Consider the following 17,052-nt stretch of genomic DNA (forward strand, 5'->3'; position numbering starts at 1 on the left):
CCTCGCCCACAGCGCCCCCAACACCGTGCTGGAGTTGGCAGAGGACGGTGGCCCCTCACCATTTCCAAGGAGAATGGGGGCAGAGATGTCCGTAAAGGAAGGGATTGGTGAAGAAATGGCTCAGGAAGACATTGGATTTTATATCCCAGATTTGTCACATTTCAGATGGCCTCTAAGCACAAACCCTCGACCCACCTTGGTCTCCCTCCGTTCCCACCTTCCTGACCTGGTGCCAACTTCCCCTCTCAGAGGTACCCTCCTGGTTCCTCTCCACCTGGGCCTTCACGCCCTCTCCATTACCTTCTACCTTCTTGTCCCTGACCCCAGCCCCAGAGTCCCCTCTTTGGGACTAGAGTGGGCCACCTCCCAGTGCTTTTATTTGGAGTCATGCCTTGTGTCTCCCCAGTTAGACTGAGGACCTGGAGAGCAGGCCCACATCTGGCATCTAACCATATTCCCCAAGCCCAGCGCAAGCCCTGTCCGGCAGGTTTTCAGTGCATGCCCAGCTGCTGCTGCTAAGTTCCCCTGAGCCAGCCTCCCCATGGCCTTGTGCAGACCTGTGTGGACTTCCCTTTCCCCCGTAGGTGGCTGTGGCGTGGGCAACCTGACGGAGCCAGTGGCCATTTCACTGCGGCACTGGGCTGAGGGCGCTGAACCTGTGGCAGCTTGGTGGAGCCAGGAGGGGCCGGGGGGGTCTGGGGGCTGGAGCTCCGAGGGCTGCCAGCTCCGCTCCAGCCAGCCCAACGTCAGCTCCCTGCACTGCCAGCACTTGGGCAATGTGGCCGTGCTCATGGTGAGTGTAGGGGGGGCTGGGGGGAGGGCAAGGGAGCAGGGAATGTGTATGAGGTGGAGGTGGGGTACTCTGATCATCTGGGGCCACAGAGAAATTCAGAAAGAACAGCAGCCTTATCAGACCTCCTAACTGTCAGGTCTGGTGGGGAAATGTCCCTCTGGTCTCCCCACACCTTTTCATCTTTCAGGAGACAGGGAGGTCCTGCCTCCACTCCCACACCGAGAGAGATGGATCTGGAACTACCTTGCCTGGTCTTCACATCCTGCACTCTCTGAAACCCAGATTGTTACAGGGGATAAAAAAATCTGGGAACATTTCTCCTTTCTGGTCATCCTCCTCACTCACCTCTGTCCAGTTCCCCCTCCCTCACCACATTTCACACCCCACTTTCCCAGATCCTGAGCAGGCATGCAGCTGTATTATAGACAGAACCTTCCCCCTCTTTCTTCATCTCTGATTTTCAGGCTGGGGATCTGAAAAGTCCCCAGAAAGGCAGATTATTAATGCTACCTAAACCAACTTTCTAGGAGTGGATGTCATGGCACTTACATCCTTGCCTACCCAGATGGACTAAGGGCCAAAGCTGAGGACCAAAGCTGACAGGGCTTGGGAAGAGGAAAACTGGCCTGGGGTACTGGCCAGGACTCCATGGGGCAGCCTTTACTCCTGGCTTCCTAATATTCACTTCCTCTTTCCTTCTCTTTCCAGGAGCTGAGTGCCTTCCCCAGGGAGGTTGGGGGCTCAGGGGCAGGGCTGCATCCTGTCGTGTACCCCTGCACAGCCCTGCTGCTGCTCTGCCTCTTCTCCACCATCATCACCTACATCCTCAACCACAGGTGGGAGCTCCTGCAGGAAGGGAGGGAGTGCTGGGAGGACCATGGGTCTCTAAGTACTGGCAAGTTTTCCCTTCCCAGGTGGGTGCACATGACTTTCCCAGGCTCTTGCCTAACCTTTTATTTAAAGGTTAGGAGTTGGAAAACACATTTTGGGGGTTAAGGCCTTCCTGCCCTGGGGCCTCTGTCACATTCACACACACGCATGCACACAGATATCTGCTTTCCCCTCTTTGGCTCTCGCAACGGCCTTGAGACCCCATGGGCCTGACCTTGGGTTGGGTGGCCCATTAATTAAAGACTCTTTCTGGGGCAGCTCCATCCACGTGTCCCGGAAGGGCTGGCACATGCTGCTGAACCTGTGCTTCCACATGGCCATGACCTCTGCCGTCTTTGCAGGAGGCATCACACTTACCAACTACCAGATGGTCTGCCAAGCAGTAAGCAGGAGAAGGGGCTGGGGTAGGGCATGGGGGCTCCCAGATTAGCAATGGCAGCCTAGGCATAGAGTAGGGAGGTTCAGGGAAAGAAAAGGGAGTTCATGCTAATAGGCCCCAGCTCCATTGTTCTGTGTCCAGCCTTGTTTATGGGGAGAGGGGCGTGAGAGTAGGGGCTGGTAGGAAGCATAGAAACTAGGAGACATGACTTCAAAGTAGAGAGTGGACCCTGCAATGGAGGAGAAGTCAGGAATGAGCCCAATAGCAAGGACAGGGTCATGGCGAGTCCCCGGAGTGGGAGAGAACTCTGGGGTGGAAGCAGAGAGGGTAACAGCACAGACAGAACCTTGAGGGGATCTGGTTGGAGCTGGGGGCTGGGAGGAGTGGGAGAACACTGCGGGGCTGAGGCTCTGAGATGGCCGCAGTAGTAGCAGCCCAGTCCCTAGCTTCAGTGCCTTGACCCCACAGGTGGGCATCACTCTGCACTACTCTTCACTGTCCACACTGCTCTGGATGGGTGTGAAGGCTCGCGTCCTCCACAAGGAGCTCACCTGGAGGGCGCCCCCTCCACAAGAAGGGGACTCTGCCCCGCCTGCTCCCCGTCCCATGCTCCGGTACATGCTTCCAACTGTCAGCTTTGCGGTGGGGAAGGGCTCGGAGGGGCTGTAGGACACCAAACTATGTTCTCCCAGGGTCCAAGGTCCTGGAGATCACTCTCCAAAGACAGAAGAGGCAACGCCCTGGGTGGTGCCAGGCTGCCCAAGCCCATGGAGTAGGTGTATCCTTAAGACTTTCCAGGCATGACAAGGCCAGGGAAGGGAGTGACTCCAAAGGGCACTGGGCAGGGATCCTGGGAACCCCTGACTTCTGCACTGTTCAGGGTGAGAGAGAGCAATTCTAGCCTCTGTCCCTTAGAACAGTCTTGGCCAAGCCCCCTAGAGGCCTGTGGAGCCTACCCTGTAGGAGCTTTGCATCCCTGGAAAAAAATCTGACAGAATTTAAAGGGGAAGACAATGGGACGGAGACCCTGACTTATGGGTTCTGAGCACGTGGTTCCTCCCCGCTTGTTGCCCATCTCTCTGACCCCCAACCCCATTCCTCTCCAGGTTCTATTTGATTGCTGGAGGAATCCCACTCATTATCTGTGGCATCACGGCTGCTGTCAACATCCACAACTACCAGGACCACAGCCCCTAGTGAGCGCCGCTGCCTGCCTGCCCCACACCTACCCGCCCAGCACGGATGCCTTCCACTCCACTGGCAGGGTCACCTGCCAGGCCCACCCAGCCAGTGACCCAACCCCAGCCCATGCATGTTAATTAAGCCAGTCTCTGCCTCCCCACTCACCATCTCCTCTATCTCCCCAGCCACCCAGCCTATGGGCCCCACCTCAGACACCCCCCTCCTCCTCATCCACTGCCTGTCTCCCCTCAGCTGCTGGCTGGTGTGGCGTCCAAGCCTAGGAGCCTTCTACATCCCCGTGGCTTTGATTCTGCTGATCACCTGGATCTATTTCCTGTGTGCAGGGCTGCGCTTACGGGGTCCCCTGGCACAGAGCCCAAAGGGGGGCACCAGGAGGGTTTCCCTGGAGCCAGGGGAGGAGCTGAGGGGTTCCACCAGGCTCAGGAGCAGCGGCACCCTCCTGAGTGACTCGGGTTCCCTTCTCGCTACTGGGAGCGCTGGGGTGGTGACGCCCGGATCCCCGCAGGATGGTGACGGCCTCTATTCTCCGGGAGTCCAGCTGGGGGCGCTGGTGACCACGCATTTCCTGTACCTGGCCATGTGGGGCTGTGGGGCTCTGGCCGTGTCCCAGCGCTGGCTGCCCCGGGTGGTGTGCAGCTGTCTGTATGGAGTGGCGGCCTCTGCCCTGGGCCTCTTCGTCTTCACCCACCACTGTGCCAGGCGGAGGGATGTGAGGGCCTCCTGGCGCGCCTGCTGCCCCCCTGCCTCGGCCCCCCACGCCTCATCCCGGGCCGTGCCTGCCGCCCCAGAGGACGGTTCCCCAGCGTTCGGAGAGGGGCCCCCCTCCCTTAAGTCCTCCCAAAGCGGCAGCAGCGGACACGCGCCGCCCCCGGGCCCCTGCAAGCTCACCAACCTGCAGCTGGCCCAGAGTCAGGGGTGCGAAGCGGGGGTGACGGCCCGCGGGGAAGGGGAGCCAGAGCCCATGGGCTCCCGGGGCAGCCTGGCTCCCCGCCACGCCAACAACTTGCACCACGGGCGCCGAGCGCACAAGAGTCGGGCCAAGGGGCACCGCGCGGGGGAGGCTGGCGGCAAGAACCGGCTCCGGGCGCTGCGCGGGGGAGCGGCCGCGGGGGCATCCGAGCTGCTGTCCAGCGAGAGCGGCAGCCTGCACAACAGCCCGTCCGACAGCTACCCGGGTAGCAGCCGCAACAGCCCCGGCGCCGGCCCCCCGCTCGACGGCGAGCCCACGCTCACGCCGTCGGAGGGCAGCGACACCAGCGCGCCGCTCCCCGAGGCCGGCCGGCCGGGCCAGCGCCGCAGCGCCAGCCGCGACAACCTCAAGGGCGGCGGGGGCGGCGCGCTGGAGAAGGAGAGCAAGCGCCGCTCGTACCCGCTCAACACGGCCAGTCTGAACGGCGCCCCCAAGGGGGGCAAGTACGACGACATCACCCTGACGGGCGCCGAGGCGGCGGGGGGCCGCTGCATGAAGACGGGCCTCTGGAAGAGCGAGACCACCGTCTAGGGCGGGGGCGGGCGACGCGTTAGCACAGGCTGGCCACAGGGGCTCACTAGCCTGGCTTCTCGGGGGCCCTTAAAGACGTCTATCGGTACGTCCCAGGTCTGAGGCAGAGGGGCCATGGCTGCAGGGCTCACCAGCTTTAGTCCTGGAGGCTGCACCAAAGGAGAGACAGAGACCTGCCACTGCCAGGAGGGTCACCCTCTGGGGTAGCGACAGACAATCCCAGGATCACAGGCTTCATACACTTCTCTCCCAGCCCAGGCTAGTTTTGGCAGTCAAATCGGTGCTGTCCAGGGTAGGGGGGAGGTCCTGTCAGTCTGTGGAGTGACAAATCAAATGGAGGGGCACAGCACAGCCCAGGCAGGCTCCTCCTGAGGTACTCCCCGCATCTCGTCCCCCCACCGCCTCACTGGCAGCCACCAGCCTTATCAAGAAAACACAGATGAAGGGAACTTGAGAACGGTGTTCTCTCCTCATCCCCCTCATCTGAAGTCGACCATCTGTACCTAGACACTAGGGCCTCTCCCCCACCCAGTTTTGGGCTAACTAGGGAGCCAGCCTAGCAGACGAGCCAGGTGACCAGGACCAACAGGAGGTAACAAGGTGCTGCTTTTCAGGTTAACTATGCACGAGGAGAAGGGGGGGAGGGTGGTGTGCAAGGCACCTGTGGAGATCAACTAGTCCTGTGGAAGGGGCAAGTGGAAAGCATGCACAATTAGGGCTAGACCCCATTTCCACAGGAGTGGTACACAGGTCATACAGCAGGACTCAGAGGGGGCACTTCAGGACAAAGCCGAGACCCTACCCCTAAGAAGCTGACTCTGCCAGATGCCCGGGGATGACTTGAGGGAAGGAGAGAGTAGTGCTTAGATATGGGACTGAAGCTAGTCATGCCTTTAACCTAGCCTGAAACAATGCCTGAAGAGGGGCTCCACCACAAGGCTGCAGGTGGTGTTGGAGAAGCACTTATTGTTCTGTTATAAGACCCATATCCCCAGTCTCAGCCTTCCAACACCAAAGGACTGAGGAGGCGCACTTTCCTGCCTCCATGAGGCCATATGCAAGAACCATTGCAATAATTTGATCTCGAGCTCCATGTTACGGAGAAACTCCAAAACATCAAACCAGCTTCCTGCCTCACAGAAGCCCAAGCCGAACCCCCCGAGGCAGTGGGGAGGGGCCCCGCAGCTCACTTGGGGCCTGCGCCTTCACTACTTTTAAACACCAGCACTCATCTTTTTCCCAACCTAAAAGCAACCACCAGCCTTTTACTACAGGACCCAATGAAAGTGGAGCGGAACTTGGGCCTCATGAAGAGCAACAGGAAGACAAGGCCTGGTTCAGGTCCCCTGCCAGTCTCCATGTCACCCCAGCCTGATCACCAAGGCAAAAGAAGACATAGGGAGGGGAGAAAACCCACACGCCTTGGGATGGATCCTGTTATTTATGCTTGCTACACAGACAGTATTAGACAGGAAAAAAAAAAAAAAAAAAGCTTTGTATTATTCTTCCACATATGCTGGCTGCTGTTTACATACCCTGCCAATGCCTTAGCACTGGAGAGCTTTTTGCAATACGCTGGGGAAAGGGGGGGGGGGGATGAAAAGTGCCAAAGAAAACATGTTTTTAAAAGCTCGGGTTTTATACAATAGAATGTTTTCTAGCAGATGCCTCTTGTTTTAATATATTAAAATTTTGCAAAGCCCTTTGAGCTATAACCTTAGTCCACCCACGGTCCTTTTGTTATGAAGGAGATCTCATGACACCATACACATGAACCCACCAACACCTGTGAATGGACACAGGGCCGAGAGTTGCCCAGGTCCTGTCCTCTGAGGGCTGATACTGTTGGAAATGCCAGCTGCTCCACACCAGCAGGGAAGCCCCACCAGGCCTGCAGCAGCAGTGTATCCAATTCAAACCAGGAGCAGGAGCGACCCTGACACTCTCCCAGCAGTCTAAGAGGAAAGCCATCCCACAGAATATGAGTATATGCAACCCACTCTCTGGCACCAAGGGCTGGGACTCCCTCCAACCTAGGCCTCCCTGCATTCCTTCTGACTTCTGCTCCAGGACCTGAACCCAATGAACTGCAGAGCCCCTCTTGGTTCCTTTAAACAAGACAAACAATACCTAAGGACTTGTACGCACTCATTTCTCTGGATATGACAGGCCTATTGTCAAGCTGCTGTCAGAATGGCGTGAAGTGGCCCCCGGATGTGCATCAGGGAGGGTTGGGAACACTCACGGCAGCCTGTCTAGCAGCTTGGGCTTTTAGAAAGTCCCTAACTTCCTGAGGGGTACGCAAATACTGCTCTATTTCACTATCAGAAATGTTCTCATCTCCGGTGACCGTGGAGACAGAGGGTGTGGGACGGATCCGCTTCGGGGGCTTCAACATGCAGGGCGGGAGGAGAAGGGCAGGACTAGCTCCTCGCTTCCCCTCAGACAAATCTAAGGAACTACTGCCCCCTTCCTCTTTTCCCCGCCCCTGTCCCTGCCCCTGCCCCTGCCGCTCCTCCTCCTGGGCCTCCATCTCTGCTGTGCCGTCTCGAAAGGCCTTGCGGACCAACGTGCGGCGGTGCTGCAGAAGGTCACTGATGTGCTTCACCACAGACCGTTTGTTAAGTTTCAGAACCTGCAGCCAGGCCAGCTGCTCAGCCATCCGCAGCAGCACAGCCAGCAGCTCCTGCAGGCGGGAGGAAGCAGGGTAGGGCAGGTCCACATTTGCCAATTTACAAAATCGGGCAAGGGAACACGTCAGACGATCTGAAGGCCGCAGCGACTGCCAAGCCAGGAAAGTAGCAGCTGTGATGACAGGCAAGGGATGCCGCCCAGTCACCAGCCACGTCTCATCTGCCAGCTCCACCAACTGCAACGTGCGCGACAGCATCTTCTCTTTGTCTTCCACATATTTGGCTGGCACAGACGGGGAGGCTTGGAACAGTTTGAAGCTGAAATAACCGAAATGAGGGTCTGGTCTCAATGCCTATGGGGGGCTGCTCTTCCAAAATGAGAAAGAGCAGCCCACTCAAGATGGGCAAGCTATTGTATCCTCTTGGGAACACGCAAGCCTCCTGGGCAGCAAGTTTATACAGGTACCAAGAGAACACAGGGTGAGTCTTCTGCTTGCAAGGTGAAGGCAGGAGAATGCAGAAGGGAGCTAACATGTGTTGAGCACCCCCTGTCGGCCATTATTCTGAGTGCTGTACAAATGTTCTCCTTGAATCTACTCTACCCCTGTTATGTGCATTTATAGTTGAAAAACTTGCCCAGTCATCCAGCTGGGAACCAAGCTTCAAACCCAAAGCTATCTGACACCGATACCCGTTGCTTTCTACTATATTTGTCAGAAAAAAGAAAAGAACACAGCTACTTAAAAAAAAAAAAAGAATTAGTTTCTAACTCTAGCTCTGTCATTTACTAATATCCTTTCAGTTCCATTAGCAGATGATCCTGCTGAGGCAGGGCTGTTGCATCTAGCCACACAGGCCATGCACAACGTGAGTGGTTCAACTCAGCAGCCCTGTGCCAAGGCTAATCCCTACTTTCCTACATCATTAGGCTGCTGTAAGGACAAAGGGACTTGAAAATTACAGCATTCTAGAAATATAAAACAAGATTAACCTTATTAGTACTAGGTACAGGGGAGAGAAAATAGATTTTTCTCCCACATCCTTTTTTTTTTTTTTGAGGAAGATTGGCCCTGCACTAACATCTGTTGCCAAACTTCCTCTCTTTTTCTTTTTTCTCCCCAAAGCCCCAGTACAGAGTTGTGTATCACAGTTGTAGAGTTGTAGCTCTTCTATGTGGGACGCTGCCTTAGCATGGCTTGACGAGCAGTGAGTAGGTCTGCGCCCAGGATCCCAACTGGTGAACCCTGGGCCACCGAAGCTGAACGCGCGAATTAACCGCTACGCCACTGGGCCAGCCCCTCTCCCACATCCTTTGGTCAAAAATGAGATGAACTTTGGTCAAAAAGAGATTGCCAAAGGCAAAAGGATTCCAATTTAAGGACCCATCCTGTCCCCGTGTCTCCCACTAGGCAGGTACCTGCTACAGTAGGTCTTCACCAGGTCTGCCAAGCACAGAGACGGCACGTCCAGCCCCAGAAGCTTCACTATCTGCATGTAGGTGCCAGAAAATGCATCCAAGTCTGCATACAGTAGGGTGCAGATGGTGCCCATGGTTAGCGGCCAGTTATGCTGCCGGCAGGTGATTAAAACACAGCACCCGACCAATACCTCCTTCTTCTGCAGCCTGGCAGCACGGATGCCAGAGTGCCGGTATGCCTGTTGGTAGTAGGCAACTGCTGTGTCCTCAAACGTTGGTGGCAACTGCAGAACTCGACAGAGGTCTCTCACTCGGCGGAGACCTAGAAAAACCCACAGCAAGAGTTAGACAGGTCAAAGGAGCTACTGTGCAGCTCCTAGCGACTTCTAACCTGGCCTCTGATACGAGATGCTCAAATAATGTACCTTTCCACCACGACAGGAGTCACACTTGGTGAGGTCATTCTAAAGGCACAAAGAAATTTGTGGAAAGGAGTCACATTTCAGACCATCATTTTTTGGGAGGCTGGTTTGATTCAGGGCTAAGCCAAAGTTTGATCTGGGCTCCTTGAGTACCTCCAACATACCCTTGAGCAAACCCATACCTTATAGTGAATTCCTACCTCTTTTAGAACCATCTTCATCCTTTATTTCCTTTTTTATTGCTGAGGAAGATTCGCCTGAGCTAATATCTGATGCCAATCTTCCTCTATTTTGTATGTGAGCCGCTGCCAAGGCATGGCCACTGAATGCATGGTGTAGGTCTGCACCTGAGAACCAAACCTGGGCCGCCGAAGCGAAGCACGCAGAACTTAACCACTAGGCCACTGGGCTGGCCCACCATCCTTTATTTCTAATTACCATTCTCTTCTACTCCACCTTACACAGTAATGCTGCAAACAGGAAAAGCAAGCAGATGGGCTGGACCACGAGGACAATTTTCTTTAAAGCCACTGTATCATAAAAGGTTGACTCTCACCTCGTTGCTGGCTGCGACTCACTTGTTCATTTTCCCCTGTGCTTCGGGAATATGTGACTTCTGTAAGAGAATGGGCAAGAAGTAGCTTGTTTAGCCTTTCTTCACGAGACCCCTGACCCACAGCACACAAAGCCAGGAAGCAGAATTCAGATCATTAGGCATCTGCTCCCTGTCTCACAGAAGGTGCCCATCTATGCATGTTCAAGGTCCATCTGGTTTTCTACAGCCACAAGCAGTATCAAATACACAGAGATGGAGGAAGATGAGGACTACATTAAAGCAGCTCCAAGTGTCCCAAATTTTCAGTCATCCCTCCTGTACGTCCAATCCAAGCCATTTTCCCGGCTGCAGATTTTGAGGGCTGCCCTGGTGAGACACTTGGAAAGCAAAGAAAACAGATGTTTTTCCCAATTCGTGCTAAAAACTAGGGATAACAGTATATGCTGTATTCGTAAAGAATTGACCCACAACCCTTCCACCATGACCAGACTAGATATTGAGTGGAACTTTGTTTCTCTCTTTGTTTCATTTATTCAATATTCATTATACCGACTCCATGTGCCAGAGGCCATACTAGATGCTAGGGAAACACACGCGAACGGCAGTCCCTGGCATCCTGCAGCCTACTCTTCCAATGCAGGGCGTTTTCTCCCGTATTTAAGTGTGCACGTGACAAGCAGAGGGCGGGAGAGAGGAGGAATCTGCCGTCCACCTCTCCCGCCCCGGGCTGGCCCCGGGCTCCGGCAAGGCCGGCCCAGGTACCTCGGAGGTTGCCCTCGTCGCTGTAGGTGGTCGTCAGCACGCCCTCAGTGACCACGCAGCCGCAGTCGGAGCACACCAGCTGGCTCTGCGAATAGTGCGAGTCTTCCACGAGCTCCGCGGAGCCGCAGTCGGGGCAGCGGCCTCCGCCCGGCATCTCACTGCCTGCCCGGAGCCGGGAAGCCTTCGGATATGCACCCCTGCGTCGGCCACGGCAACCGGGCGGAAGCACAACTAGGGGGTAAACTTTCTAAAGGCTGCACCTTTCTCGGCGGTATTGGTAGTTCCCTCCGCCCTGCGGCTGTACGCCACTTCCGGTCCGACCTCTGCGGACTCGGGTAGAAACGTGAGCTAGAAGAGGAGGTTCCTGATCTGGACTGCATCTTCGGGTTCCCCGCTATCTGTAGTTAGTTCGAGGTGGGCCACACTGGGGATTGAATTTGGGTGAACTTTCTACCTACATGGACGCGCATAACAGACAAGAAATTGTTGCCATGCCCAAAGGACTCTCCTTTCTAAAGCGCTAGGGGAATCGCAGATTCTCCATTTCTCTTTGGTAGTGAATGTTGATTTTGGCCATAGTACAAGGTATGTATCTAAAAGGGAGGGCAGTGTAGGGAGAGAGCAGGAAATTGTGTTCTGTTTTCCAGAGTGGCTTCCCCAGGCACGTCGTTTCCTCTCTTTGCAGTCTGTTTCCTCTCTTTTCTCAACTGTAGAATGAGGGAGTTGAAATAAAACCTAGAGTGGCAAAGTCGAATGCTTTCAGAGGCTAGGCAAGGAATGTCTAAGGGAGCTGGAGGGAAACAATATGGAGTGGTGAGGCCTTTGGCAAACCGGAGGGTTCAAGCAGATCCTGATGTTTTTAAAACCTTGAGCTTTAAGATGCTCCAAGATTCTGACTCCAAAGTTCGTAACTTAGTATAGTATAGATCAAATAATCTTGAACAAAACTGTGCCTCTAGTGATGCTATTACAGAAACCAGGCTTACAAATTAGAAATTTTGCATGTGATGTATGAATATAAATTAAAAGTCACCAAAAAAAGTATTTTCTTATAAGTAAATCCTAATTGCACTCATTAAGAATAAAGACTGGAACACTTGAAAGTTTCAGAATCAGTTGTGTCTGAAAAATAAGAAAAATGAGTTAAATGACAAGGACAGCCACAGGCTTGTTTTTTATGACTCCAAGAAAACAAATGGGAGTCATCATAGCACGCATTGAAAGTGTGTGTGGAGAATTTCAGGTGGGCCTCCAGCATTAGCAGATGTTAGAAGCTGTTGTGGGCTCAATTTCAACCTTGCATTGGGAGTTGAGGGTGGAGGGTGAGACCAGCACTTCCCCCTGAGAACAGAAAATGATTGGACAGCTAGTTCACAGAATAAATTGAGGGATAAGGATGTCTTGTCAGCCCATTAACAAATAGGGATACTGCCTTGAGGAATGAGATACAGGTTACAGCTGTTTTTTCAGAAGATCAATAAATTATGCATCTTACAGCTGAAAAAAATTTTGAAAGAAAAGTGATGCTTTTCAGTCTGAAGACACAAGGCAACACAATGACCCTGTACCCAGGGAGTCCTCAGATAAAGGACTTGAGCCTCAAAAAGAAAGGGATCTGATCAGACAGGGCTGTAGGTTCTTTTGAAAGAGCTATAATCAGTGGTCAGGTACAGAGGACTCCCTCTATGCCTAATGAGACTGAGTTCCCCGGACCACAGTGGGGAACAAGGGCATCTCTGACACAAAGATTGCATTTTATCTATGATCCAAGCATCAGCCTTCTCTACTTCAAATGTCGCTTACCTTTAGTATAAACTGGGAAAGAGGTGCTGTGCCGTTCAAAAATTGTCCATTCAGCCCCTTTGGCTCACAAGTCCCTCCCCTCCATTACTACTGCACAACAGAATTTCCTGCATCGCAGACCTCAGTGGGCTGGCGGCATGCTACTCCGCTGACTAGGTGTTAGTTAACCCACAAACACAAAGCAGCCAGACTTCCATTCTTTCCTTTTCCACGCCAGCATCATGTGAGACTGTTAATGGACTTTACTGAAGGGTTGAGTAACTTAAGGTGATTATAATATAAGTGAAAAAAAAAATTTGTAAAATGGGAATTTTCATAAGACCCTTCTCACAGTTTAAGAGGAAAGCATTAAAAGCCAACCAAACCAAATAAAAATCCCTTCAAAAGATGTCAGTCCCTTCTTTTCCACACTCAGCTTCTCTCCTTGATATCCAGATCTAAGGATATCACCCCCTCCCCGAGAGACTGCTTCCTCAGAGCCTGAGAACCACTATCCTTTTTAGAGAAATCCCATCCACAGGACTTGATCACACTGGAGGGTCCGCCCCTCCCCCCAACCAAGGGACGCAATAATCCCCGACAGACCATTCCCTTATTTTCTTTTTTTTTGAGGAAGATCAGCCCTGAGCTAACATCCATGCTAATCCTCCTTTTTTTGCTGAGGAAGACCGGCTCTGAGCTAACATCTATTGCCAATCCTCCTCCTTCCCCTCCCCCCCAAAGCCCCAGTAGATAGTTGTATGTCATAGTTGCACATCCTTTTAGCTGCCGTATGTGGGACACAGGCTCAGCATGGCCGGAGAAGTGGTGCGTCAGTGTGTGCCCGGGATCTGAACCCGGGCTGCCAGTAGCAGAGCACGCGCACTTAACCGCTAAGCCACAGGCCCGCCCCCATTCCCTTATTTTCAATTGCTCACTCTAGCCCCGCACCACAAGGGGGCTTCAGCACGATAGCCTTGGGTGGGCCTTGGCATTCCAAGTCCCCTCTCTTCTAGACATCCCCACTAGTGTGAGGTATGCAATGAGGATATATTTCTGGTTGTCCAGCAAATAAATATTGAGACACACTTGCATGCTTGTGTGTGCACACACACCTCTCAGAAACATCCATTAGTTTTAGACAGTACAGTCGACATCCTTACTGGGGAGCGGAAACATGTCCCTAAAAGCAGCATAATTGGCATTGGGAGTAATCCTTTACATTATCATGCACAACAGCATCAGACTCTTATCCCCAATTTTGGGCAGATCTTGAACCTAAATGGATTGGAAAAAAAAGAGATTTAATTGCAGAGTCATTTACCCACGACAGAAGCCTTGAAATTCTGCTTTCCCCAACACGACTCACAGTCAAGGGGAAGGGCAGTTTTATGATCCTCTAACCAGCAACTGTAGGGGGCAGAGGGGTAGGAGAGCCTTGTCCTAACACAAACAGGCTGGGAAGTGGGCAGGACCCAGGCCAGAAGATGGCGCACTCTACTAAGACATGTAAGTCTGGGGTTTTCCACTTTCTCAAGAAGAAATGGATTTATTTAGGAAATTTATTTGCCTTTCTCCAGGAAATCAGAACAGACACATCATCCTCGGTGCCCTTCCTGCTGGTACAAACTCTTCTTAAGAGATGCCGACATTCAATGATTGTGATTATCTGTTTAACAGATGCTCCTCAAACCCCTCTCCCCACTCCACCCCCTAGCCTGTGAAACTGGAAGCGTGATTCTTGTCTCTGTATCTCCAGCGCCCACATGGTCCCTGGCACACAGGCTTTTGGAATGCTGAGTACCAAGAATGGGCTGGATTAGAGAAGAAAGCTACCCGGGAGAGGAGGCTGTTGGAAAGGCTGCCTCAGCCATGCTCCAGATGTGAAATAGTGACCTTAAGGTGAGAGTTCTTTCTAGAGAGGAGACCGAAGGGGAAGGCACCGACGGTGTGGACCTGCAGGATGCCCTCTGCCAGTCCTCCCTCGGTTAGACTGTGTCTTCCAGTTCGTTGTCTGCCTTCTCACTTCCCTTTGATTGTTAAGCCTCTGTGGAATGACCTGGCTTCCTACCGCTGTGTCCTGGAGCACCTCCTGTAGCGAGGGCTGGCCCTCAGTCAAGAGCTGTTCAGCTCCCGTGAATACCTGTCCTGGGTGGGCCTGTCAGAAGCAACAAAGACCGAAACTCTGAGGCGAGATCTTTCTAATCTAGAGCAAGTAGCCAGGGGGAGCTGGCTGCTCTCAGGTCCTTAATCCAGCCTCACCCCTGCGCTCCTCGCAGCTCAGTTGACTGAAATGTTGTCACTCGAAACCAGTTTCACTCTGAGCCCTGGGGACACTCTCCTTGGCACACTAAGCCTGGCAGTTGCCCTTGGAGCCCTTCTGACTGGATTTCCTTCCCACCACCTTGGCTCTTTGTGGACACTCATTCTCCACCACTCTAGGATGAGACAGCCACAGTACACAGCACAGCCTGGACTTCCTGAATCCTGGTGCCGAGTAACTTCCCTCGCTCATGTTCACTCCACCCTTTTGCGTTGTTTATTCTGTCCCCTCAACACACTTTCCCTTCCCTGAGGACTAATGTGTTCCATTTCTTGAACGCCTAGGGAAAAAGGCATCCGATAACTCGAAGAAGGTAGTCCCAGGCTCCCATTCCCTGCATACCAGTGAATACCAGTCACCTTACCTGAACTTTCCTCCTCAGGGAGGCTGTGGCTTATCTTGCCTTGTCTTGAGGGGGCGTTGAGTTATACCATTTCCCTGCCTGCTCCAGTCCTCCAGGATTACGGGTGAATCAGAACATTATCTCATTGGCCCCCAAAATGATCCTACACTGGAGTCGGCAAACATTTTCTTTAAAGGGCCAGATAGCAAATATTTAGTTTTGGCGGACAATAACATCTCTGTCGCAACTAAATTCTGCTGTTGTAACATGGAAATAGCCATAGACAATTAAGTAAACAAATGAGCGTGGCTGTATTCCAATAAAACTTTGTGGACACTGAAATTTGGATTTCATGTGCCATGAAATATTATTTTGATTTGTTAAAAAATCTCAGGGCCGGCCCTGTGGCTTAGTGGTTAAGTGTGCGCACTCCGCTACTGGCGGCCCGGGTTCGGATCCTGGGCATGTACCAACGCACTGCTTGTCCAGCCATGCTGAGGCTGCATCCCACATACAGCAACTAGAGGGATGTGCAACTATGACGTATAACTATCTACTGGGGCTTTGGGGAGAAAAGGGGAAAAAAAAGGACGAGGATTGGCAATAGATGTTAGCTCAGGGCCGGTCTTCCTCAGCACAAAGAGGCGGATTGGCATGGATGTTAGCTCAGGGCTGATCTTCCTCACACACACACACACAAAATTTCTAGTATTCAGTGTGGTATTGACAGTGGTCATCATTCTGTACATTAGTTCTCTAGACTTATTCATCCTACATAAAAAAAAACAAGTAAAAATCATTCTTGACTTGAGGGCCATAGTTCACAGACCCCTGTTCTAGATCTCCAGGTCAGGAGATCTCCAGGAGTTGAAATCCTTTCTTTACTGCCCACTACAGGACCCTAGGCAAACTGAAGTTCTGAAGCCTAAGTCTAGTTTCCTTATCTGCATCATGGAGATATTATCTACTTCGATGAGAATTAGAACTAGTACATGTCAGTGTTCAGCAAATAGAGGAAGTCAATAAATGGCATTCCTCTTGCAGTCAGGGTTCAGCCCGAAGTAAGCACTTTATGTGCAGAGACAGAAGCAGCTTTCTCTCAACTCTGAGAGGGCCTATCGATGTCACCAGAGTGACTGTTTCCAGGGCTCAGGACACAGGTTTCTGTGTAAAATAGTCGAACGTTGAAAGGCTAAGTGAGGACATTCTCCCTCAGGAGATTTTGGGGCTCTGGGATACGCTGGCCCCGAAGCACTCAGTAAGCCATGTGAATGTGAAGCAATAGCTCCTGCCTCCCCAGGAGAGGAAGATGCAGAACCCTAAAGATGGTGCCTGAAGAGGAGCCTAGGGAACGGGATCCATTTGCTCGGAGACTGGTTCAAGGGCTAAGGGAGCCTGTGCTGCTGATGCTTTGGCTGTGGTGAAAAATGGCAACTACACCCTGTAAGTGACCGTTTTCCATGGGGAGGCGGGGGCAGGGTGCTCCGCAGCAAATCTTCACTCTGGTCCAGAGGTGGCTGCGATGGTGACCTGAGCCGGAAGTGAGCTAGATCCTCTTTGCCATCGGCCCAGCTCTTCTGTGGTGGGGATGGTGGCTGGGGCAGGCTCTCCCTTGGAATCACTCTCTGTCCTTGTTGCAGAAAACTAGCTAAAGGCATGGAGAAAAGTTCAAAACAGTCTGTACTGTGTGTTCCCATCTTCATTTTAAAGCTTATCTATTTGTATGAGGGGGAAATGCTGGAACAAGAATCAAAATAAGGTGGTTACCTCTTGGTCGTGGGAAACTTAGGATTTCTTTTTTTCCCAGAAGAATAAGCGTGTATGACATTACTTCGAAAAATCTACAGACCAACTGAGTGGCAGGGGAGTGGATGGGGGGAGGAGCGGACACTGCTCCTCCAGAGACGGACCACAAGGGGCCTTTACACCAGCTAAGAAGCCAAGACAAGAACCTGGGGCAACTGGGCAGAGATAGGCAGGTGCCTGACTTCCCTGGGCTCAGAATCCTGGATTTGGGAAAGTTCACTTTTTATGCTGCTCATATATC

The 17,052-nt window shown here is 52.7% G+C and overlaps 2 protein-coding genes across 3 annotated transcripts in view; one reads left to right on the top strand and one right to left on the bottom strand.

The window, feature by feature from the left end:
* Positions 1–6,242, top strand: part of ADGRA2 (adhesion G protein-coupled receptor A2) — a 33,546-nt gene extending 27,304 nt beyond the window's left edge. The window contains exons 14-19 of one of the 2 annotated variants that reach the window (XM_004428852.3): positions 585–793; positions 1,502–1,629; positions 1,943–2,066; positions 2,532–2,677; positions 3,170–3,259; positions 3,498–6,242. In XM_004428852.3, coding sequence (XP_004428909.2) covers positions 585–793; positions 1,502–1,629; positions 1,943–2,066; positions 2,532–2,677; positions 3,170–3,259; positions 3,498–4,767 — 1,967 coding nt within the window. In that variant the 3' untranslated portion in view covers positions 4,768–6,242. Of the gene's footprint in view, positions 1–584; positions 794–1,501; positions 1,657–1,882; positions 2,067–2,531; positions 2,678–3,169; positions 3,260–3,497 lie in introns of both variants that reach the window. The other variant, XM_087418506.1, reaches the window with a different exon arrangement.
* Positions 6,243–6,328: 86 nt separating this feature from the next.
* Positions 6,329–10,831, bottom strand: BRF2 (BRF2 general transcription factor IIIB subunit). Its single transcript, XM_004428853.3, has 4 exons — positions 10,558–10,831; positions 9,796–9,855; positions 8,818–9,139; positions 6,329–7,718 (listed from the first exon to the last, which is right to left on the bottom strand). The coding sequence occupies exons 1-4, from the start codon at positions 10,709–10,711 to the stop codon at positions 6,989–6,991; spliced, it is 1,266 nt and encodes a 421-aa protein (XP_004428910.1). The 5' UTR covers positions 10,712–10,831; the 3' UTR covers positions 6,329–6,988.
* Positions 10,832–17,052: the final 6,221 nt, after the last annotated feature.

This window comes from Ceratotherium simum, chromosome 28 (assembly GCF_057802395.1).
Source record: "Ceratotherium simum simum isolate JZ-2026a chromosome 28, ASM5780239v1, whole genome shotgun sequence".
In the NCBI taxonomy this organism is placed as follows: Eukaryota; Metazoa; Chordata; class Mammalia; order Perissodactyla; family Rhinocerotidae; genus Ceratotherium; species Ceratotherium simum.